Source organism: Cupressus sempervirens, chromosome 7 (genome assembly GCF_028749045.1).
Source record: "Cupressus sempervirens isolate cs-2001-9-10 chromosome 7, ASM2874904v1, whole genome shotgun sequence".
NCBI lineage: Eukaryota > Viridiplantae > Streptophyta > Pinopsida > Cupressales > Cupressaceae > Cupressus > Cupressus sempervirens.
In genome coordinates this window covers 798,356,440-798,364,953 of record NC_143124.1, presented here as the reverse complement: position 1 = coordinate 798,364,953, position 8,514 = coordinate 798,356,440, and the positions used below count along the sequence as shown (strand labels likewise).

General features: G+C 33.9%; 1 protein-coding gene across 2 annotated transcripts in view; it reads right to left on the bottom strand.

Moving 5' to 3' along the window:
- Positions 1 to 4,816: 4,816 nt before the first annotated feature.
- LOC149549771 (acyl-coenzyme A oxidase 3, peroxisomal-like) overlaps positions 4,817 to 8,514 on the bottom strand; it is a 59,453-nt gene continuing 55,755 nt past the window's right edge. Inside the window, exons 9-15 of one of the 2 annotated variants that reach the window (XR_016354139.1) lie at positions 7,247 to 7,382; positions 6,927 to 7,046; positions 6,249 to 6,395; positions 6,019 to 6,123; positions 5,800 to 5,888; positions 5,636 to 5,703; positions 4,817 to 5,484 (exon numbers count right to left, since the gene is read on the bottom strand). Coding sequence is in view for 1 of the 2 variants with exons in the window: in XM_089793036.1 (XP_089649162.1) it covers positions 5,316 to 5,484; positions 5,636 to 5,703; positions 5,800 to 5,904; positions 6,019 to 6,123; positions 6,249 to 6,395; positions 6,927 to 7,046; positions 7,247 to 7,382 (850 nt within the window). In the remaining variant the exon portion in view is untranslated. Of the gene's footprint in view, positions 5,485 to 5,635; positions 5,704 to 5,799; positions 5,905 to 6,018; positions 6,124 to 6,248; positions 6,396 to 6,926; positions 7,047 to 7,246; positions 7,383 to 8,514 lie in introns of both variants that reach the window. The other variant, XM_089793036.1, reaches the window with a different exon arrangement.

The window sequence follows — 8,514 nt, the reverse complement described above, 5'->3', positions numbered from 1 at the left end:
AATGCCAAGTCACAGACAATGATTGGGAATTTTGTGAGAATTTTCAACCACTAGATGTTTGGACTCATCAAGAGCTGATTGATTTGGATTTGCTCATGGAAAAGATCTATTTTTCAACCATTCAAGGTATTGACTATACTAAGCATACCTCTAATTCAATAAAAAAAAATGACGTCATAAAATAGTCCTGTCAGAGACAAAACAACGTTGCATGAGACAAGCAATAGCGATCTTGGTGTTGATAGAACAATAGAACTTTGCAATGTGTATGTTCAAGTGGTCGTTTCAATTCACTTGTGTTTTTACTTGGTTTATCACAATGAAGACAATTAGGCAATAGCTACCTAAGGAATTGACTTCAAATATAATAATATAGGCTCCATGCTTGGTAGTCTGTTAGCTCACTTAATTGTGTCACAGCCTAGGGGACATCCATGGTGTTTCCTTTTGCCATGTATTGTTGTCATGCTATGAAGATCTCTTTTGCAACACAATATGTTGGGACACATATGCTAAGTATCTTGGGGGTGGATCCTTGCTTGCCCTTGCACTATACTAAAAAATTGTTTAGAGGTGAATTGGGTAGGCTACTAATTAATGGCTTTAGTATTTTTGTGGCATCCACCCAATCAGTTTGTATGTGTGTGACTCATTTAAGAGCCTATTCCTACTTGGCCATGTTGGCTAGTTAGGCACATTGGCCTAGTCCAAACTACTATCAACACACCTTGACTAAGCTTGGTTGGATTAGGATTTATCCCACATCCCATTTTTACAGCAGCTAAAGGATTTGATGATTTGAGGTCATCCTCTAAAGGGGAAGTGCACCCTCTAGACATGCCTCTCTAAAGCTAGATTAATATAAGCTTTCTCTTCACCCAAGATCCATGAAGTTGAGTGAAGAGGATATGACTATAGTTTAGTCACTCACATCTCTTAAATTAAGGGATCTATCTAATAACGAAACAACTCAAAAGAAGTGTTAATTTCCTAAGTGTCACCTAATTAGAGGAACTAAGTGTGATATACCTAAGAAAAATACACAATAGTATGGTGAATCATTCAATTTCAATTTATTTCCTACATAGCAAAGATGGAAGCATATAAGAAATGTGTCTTTGATTACTTCAAGTCATTCAATATTATGTGACGATCATTCCCTCATGCATTCAAGTTTGGACGAGTTAAATTCCTTTAAGCAACATACATTCAAAGAACAAATGCTTAATCCATACAAGTTCATTCAAATTCAAGAACTATTCCATGGACTCTGCATGAAACTCAGTAATTTTGAAAGTCCTTCAAACCTTAATGTTGCAAAGACTACCAAATTAATAACACAATAAATGAAAAACTAAAGTTCTTTGTGTGGGTTGGAGATGTCAATTCTTAGACAAAGATGATGATCTGTGCAAACGATGATCTATGCAAAAGATGATTTCCACAAACAAAGATTTGCATTTATAGTGGTCAACCAAAAAATATAGAAAACAAAAACTTGACCCACATGTTACAATAACTACACATTCTTGGAGGAGCAGAGATGTCAAGTTGACCATGAAGACCTCAATTTGTAAATAGAAAATGTTAGCTAAATGTGACTAGAAAATGTTTGATTTTTTAGTAGCATCTAGTTTCATAAAAAAATAGATAACTATAAGAAAACCAATTATTAGAACTTCAAAATGCAGAGAAAAGTAGTTAAAATATTTAATTTTTTAAAATCATGTTAACAGAGCAAAGACATTAGTTTGACTACATAGACCTAATCTATGTTGTTAAGTTCAAACATGGTTTTGAAACGTTTCAATAGCAATAGTCAAACGAAGACATGTATATAAAAATTGATCAAACACAAAAGACTTCACACAAGCTCTGATAGAGCCAAAACAAGCGCACTGAAGGCTTGTTTGATTTTCTATTTTGGGAGATGTGGATGTGCTCTCCTAAAAAAAACTAAGATTCTTAAATGATGTAAGTTCAAAGATAGATTGTGAAGCCTAAATGCAAAACTAATGGAGACCAATAATGCAAACTAGTATGAGGAACTAGTTGCAAACATTGATGCAAGATAATGAGAGTATGTAACTAGCATGAGAATGCAACTATCAAACATGGATTCAGGATCATGCTAACATATTGCGGAGATTCAAAGATAAAAAATCAAACTAACATGATATTGCTGAAAATGCTTGAAAGTGAAACTAGCATTATGATTCTACATATGAAGATGGATGCAAATGCAAAGGAAGAGGCTCATGGAGACCAATAATGCAAACTAGTATGAGGAACTAGTTGCAAACATTGATGCAAGATAATGAGAGTATGTAACTAGCATGAGAATGCAACTATCAAACCAACATGGATTCAAGATCATGCTAACATACTGCGGAGATTCAAAGATAAGAAAACAAACTAACATGATATTGCTGAAAATGCTTGAAAGTGAAACTAGCATTATGATTCTACATATGAAGATGGATGCAAATGCAAAGGAAGAGGCTCCTATTTATAGATCTTTGGGAGAGATGAGAGGGCTTGGATTAGGTGACACCTAAGTGGCATCTACATAGAAGCCACATAGGAGACACATGGGCTAAAGGACAAACCACACAAAAAATCAACTTGGGCTTTAAAGGTTTGAGAGGCTTAAGGTTGCTCACATGTGGGGGAAAGTAGTGGGGGACAAGTGTAAGAGAGGTGTAAGAGAATTCAAAGAAGTTGGTTAGCTTTCTTGGGAAGAGTTGTTCCACATGTATAAGCAACCAATTAGGTACTATTAGGATTGGAATTACCTTAATAGGGATCTAATCACGGATTAGTCCAAAAAGGTAGGCTTAGTGAGTGAGATGATAAGTGTAGACAAGGTTTTAGGTAGGGATTTAGATTTAGATAAAGATTAAATTAATTTAAACCAAGTTTAGAAAAAATTGGGCTAAATGGAGGAATAAACATATAAAAAATTATTATAAAGGGATTTATGGAGGAAATGTATAAAATCAGGTTTAACATATTATAAAGTAGGTGTATTTAAAATTGATTTTTTTTGTATCTTAAGAGATGAACATATTTAATTAAATAGGTTGATGAATATAACAAATATAATTAATTAAATAATGTAAAGATAATCAATAATTAAATTTGATTTAATTAACGATTGTGTCTAAGGACATTTTAGACATCTACAACTAGACACGAATCTATCCAATTTTAAGGGGATAAAAAAACATAGCAATTTTTCACCTATGCTAAGGATGTTTCTTCGAGTCCTTTGATCCTTTTGTAAACTCAAGTAGCTCCTCCTAAAGAATTTCTAAGGAGCCCAACAATCTCTCCCTTCAGTATGCCTCACATGAAAGACCTTTCTATGGGGCAAAGCCTTTGATGTACTTCACTACTACCTTAATTTGTCAAGGGGCGTGTTGAACAAAAAGGTTTGGTTTTGGAATTCAAGGCATTATCAAGAACAATTGGTCCTCCATTTTAAAGGTTCTTTTCTATAATGCATTGTGTTTTTTGTTGCTCATCTTTGTATACAATTGGGTGAAATTTTGATGTAATTAACTCTTGGAATAGCTCTCTTCCAATTACCTGGAACTTATTTGTTTAACAACAATGCACCTACATAACATAACTATCCCATCACATTAAGGCATGGTTGAACATTTTCAAACAGTCAAATTAATCTTGAATTTCTTGCTTTGCATATATCGAACTAAGCCTTAAGTTCTTTGAACCAAATTTAAGCTTGTTAGCACCAAATTGATTGCTTGTATGGTTTTATTTCACTTAGTTTATGTTACCCCATCCAAAGTGGCATTTTGCTTTTTATTTCTAGTTGCCATTCCCCCTCATCTTGGGAACTGACAACCACTTTTTTGTAGAATCTGCAATAATATCAGGAGGATTGCAAATCATTACTTTTGCAAGTAAAGTAGTTATTTCATTTGGAATTAAAACCGTTATGGTAAATTTTCATTTGAAATATACACGGTAAGTAAATGTCATCAATTAAAAGAGATTGTTGCAAGAGGGTTTGGAAGAAGATGTCATTTAGGGAATATTCATACGAGTTTGAACACTCTAACAGAACAATTGGATGATGTTTGAAAACTCCATCAGAATAATTAAATGTTGTTTGAATACTCCAATGTTTACAAGATGTACATAGCTTTGTCCATATATAAATGACTCACAACTAGAATATAAAACACTATTAGACAAATTTAGGTGCCAAAATACATGATTGTTCTCGGTCTGAGATATCGAGATAGCTAGAAGCTCTCGTGCATGCAATGATGCAAATATATGCAACTTGTGGAAAAATTCCAGAATCTACACTTAGCCTTGGATGATCACAGAATTCCAATACTTGCAAATATAAAGATACAGTAAGAAAATCAATACTTTCAGATTTTTAGCTTTGAAACTTTGACCATTTCTCATATTTCCCTCAATTAATCACACGCTACTACTAAATTGGATATTAATATTTTATAAATATAATTAAAAATTAAAAAATGATAATTAAAGATGTCCACATGAGGAGAAAAACTTACTTATCAGCATTATTTCACAATGTGATAATGAAGCCATAAAACAACACAAGCAACAGCGTATTCAATTTACATAAACTCAAAAAAGATTTGAACCAAAAATATTTCTTGGAAGAAAACTGAGTTTTTTGTCATCAGAAATTTTGGGTCACACTTCATATCCCAAGAGATTTCCCATGTTATTTTCTTTTATGTCATTCAAAATTTCAAATTATCAATAATCTTGCTCAGCATTGGAGTTGATCTCTATATTTTGAAGGTTTAGGAGAAAAAAGTAATTATTCTTCAAACTCAATGCAGTTATTACATCAGAGAGATAACAAACATTGTTCTGATTCAATCCAATGAGTATGAACATGGTAAAGGCATTACTAATGCAGTCCATTTGTGGAATCCATTCTGATTCTCTGATTGCATCCGTGCTTATTCAAATGAATTTGTCTTAACCCAGTCAAATGCAATTTGACTGAGATATGATTGAGGAATTCCGAAGGAATCGACAATGATTTTCCATGTTACTTTCTTTTATGCCATTCAGAATTTCAAATTATCAATAATCTTGCTCAGTATTAGAGTCAATCTCTATATTTTGAAGGCCTAGGAGATAAAAGTAATTATTCTTCAAACTCAATGCAGTAATTACATCGGAGTGATAAAAAACATTGTTCTGATTCAATCCAATGAGTATGAACATGATAAAGACATTACTAATGCTGTCCATTCGTGGACTCAATTCTAATTCTCTGATTGCATCCATGTTTATTCAAATGAATTTGCCTTAACCCAGTCAAATGCAATTGGACTGAGATATGATTGAGGAATTCCAAAGGAATTGACAACGGCCAGTGCATATGGTCTTAACTCCTTACACAGTTCTCCCACTTCCTTGACAATCAGTTGTGAATGTTTTGGTGTTAAATATCCATATCTGTGTTAAATTAACATCAGCATTATCTTCATTATTTTACAACATGGGAATGTTACATAATAGAAATAGCTATGCAGAAAACAATATTGCTAAAAATAGTCACTTTTCTTCATAATGGTTCTGCTTCAGTTCCTTTTTAGCATGTGCATACCTGAGGAATGAAATGTCTTCTTCAAGACTGACCAAGACATACAAGGTCCTCAGCAGTCCTAGAACATCCTACAATGCCAAGATTCTCATAAGAATGCAGACAGTATAATAGCTGCTGTCAGATTATTATTAGGTATAAGACTGGATGGACATGAAATCAGTCACCTTCATAGAATCATCAGAGCTCAGCTTTGCCTCTGTTGAAATGAGGCAATCTAGAATTGCTCGTTGACAGAAAGCTCTCCCCAAGTCCTCTGCCAACTTGTAGCTCTAATAATCATTAACCAAAGAAAATCAAATGTTCCAGAGATTGAGAGATGAGATATTAATAGTTAAAAATCCAGAGAGAAAACATTCTCCAAGTAATATCAAATGCATACATACCATGGTAAAAGCAATTCTTGTACTTTTGCCTGATGATACAAACTGAGATATTTCTATAGCAAAACGTTCCAACAAATCACGCTCCCTTAAATGGAAAATATCTACCTGCCCTACAATACAATCCTTAGTTACAAGTCAACTACACTTACAAATCACCCTTGCAATGATTTACAAAGCATAGCGTAGCAGCACTACAGCCAAAAAAATTATTAAGTAAACAAAGTACTCACTTGAAATACAATGCTTCGCAATATAGACATGTCCAGCACTGCAGGAATTACAGGACGAGCATTGTTCACATGCTCTAAGCCTAGGCCCTTAAAGGGTCTTTGTTTCTTACTAGCAGCATAATATTCTCCCAATAGTGCTTTACTGACCTGGAGCATAAGAATGAGATGCTAGGGAAGAGGCAGAGATATACTTCTTTCAGTTTAGAAAATAATAGAGCATATTATGGGAGACCTATGATGCATTGAAGCTTTCAAACTCGTTGTATTGATAAAACTTCATAGAAGTGCAGAAGATATCCGGTAAGCTGCATCTAGTTAATTTTATTAAATTATTAATAATTTCCCAAAAGATGACATCGTTTTCCGTAGACAGCAGCTGACAAAATTACTAGGATAGCTATAGCTAGAAATATGTTTTAGATCAAGTTAAATTGCAAGAAATACAACCATAAAATATTACACAAAATATTCAAGTTTAAATCCACTGCCATGCTATGGGACTAGGCCATTGTTTGTGTTCCTTTGGTTATGGGATCTGTTAAAATTCAGTTTGATTGGTATGTCCACTTGCACGCTCCAGGACCAAGCCAATGTTTCTGTCCCTTTGGTTGTGGGATTGCTAAAAAATCATTTATCAAGATGTATGTTTTAAAATATGATTTTCTATTCAGACCGTACCTGTTGCATAAGAACATTATTGTCTCCTTCAAATGTTGTTTGAACATTATATTCACGCAGAAGATGACCCACACGGTTTTCAGTTTTCAGGCCTTGACCACCACATGCTTCACGACACTTCTGCATCTCAAATAATCTTATACCATTAATTACTTGCAGCTTTTTATGAAAGTTAAAGATTATAATCAAGCACATGCCACAGGTGGAAAAAAAGAAATCTAAATGGTATAAATGGAAATATAATCACTGAGAGGATTTAACTTATAATAAAATGATCAAAATTAAAGCTGACCAACATCCTTATTGAATTTGAAGACAACCTGCAATGTATCCAAATTGTGCCATGTGAACATAGCCTTATATCCACTAGAAAGAACATGAATAGTCTTGCTATCAGAAAGGGTCTGTTTCCAATATGTCCTCTTGAGATCATTAGCTGCACAACTCATTGCATATCTGCACAAACAAAATGCTCAAATATTGCTTCAGCGGTTCTTTCTTCCCATTGTATCTGCTAACCTTCCAAATTATTTCAAAGATTTTTTGAGTTTGGGTTCACAAAATCAATTTTATACTTTGTTCATGTGGCATGCTGATTAATATGTTTATTTAAATGTTCAGATAAACATGTTCTTTCAACTTAGATGAGGATAATAATTCAAGATTTTTTTTCACATCAGCTCCCTCTTTCCACCTAAAAGAGCGTACAAAAATTCAAGATTAATCTATTGTGTATGGAAAACATATTAAAGGAATGCCATCTCAATTGTATTATAGGACTTGACTCTTGAAGAACTGCAAGAAAAATGGAGAAAGCATAGTGTCTGCTATCAAACTTCTGAAGCAAGTAAGATCCCCACAATATGATTTCATGCACTCCATCATAATAGATGAGCACATAATGCCTATCCTTAGAGACTCCAGGCCCCTTCTATCAAATGTGATGCTGATTGCAATCATCCTTTAGCAGCCATTCCCAAGGACAGAAAGGTTCTGTCCTTCCCTTTAAGTGAATTTTCCTGATGAACATCATTCATCACATTTTAAAACACTTAATCCTATTATTATACAAATATACATATCTGTAAGAAGAACCATGCACCATAAGCATTTTATGGTGTGGATGCAATATACATGCATGAAATTATGCATTATATCATGGTTGAAAACCTCACAATAATATCACGTATAGTGTGATATATTGTGAGTCAAACTTGAGGAAGATATACTCGCTCTTAATATTGCCAGAAAAAAATGCGAAAATAGTGTAATATATTAGAGTTTAAATCAGTGGTACAGTCAACAGAGGCACAACAAATTGTTTAGGGTTTTCATGGTTCATAAAGGGATGAGAATTGCATATTTTTATGCTCATTTTTTGTCATTCACAAACAACTTTATCATTCGATGCAAGGCATTCTCAAATGGGATTCTGACCTGCAACACCTTATGCCACTCTCAATGCTCACCTTCAATGCAAGGCATTCTCGGTTGGGATTCTGACCTACAATGTCTTATGCCACTGTAAGTGCTTAACTTTGATGCCTTCAAATGCCATTTTCACTTTCAAATAACATCCATATGTATG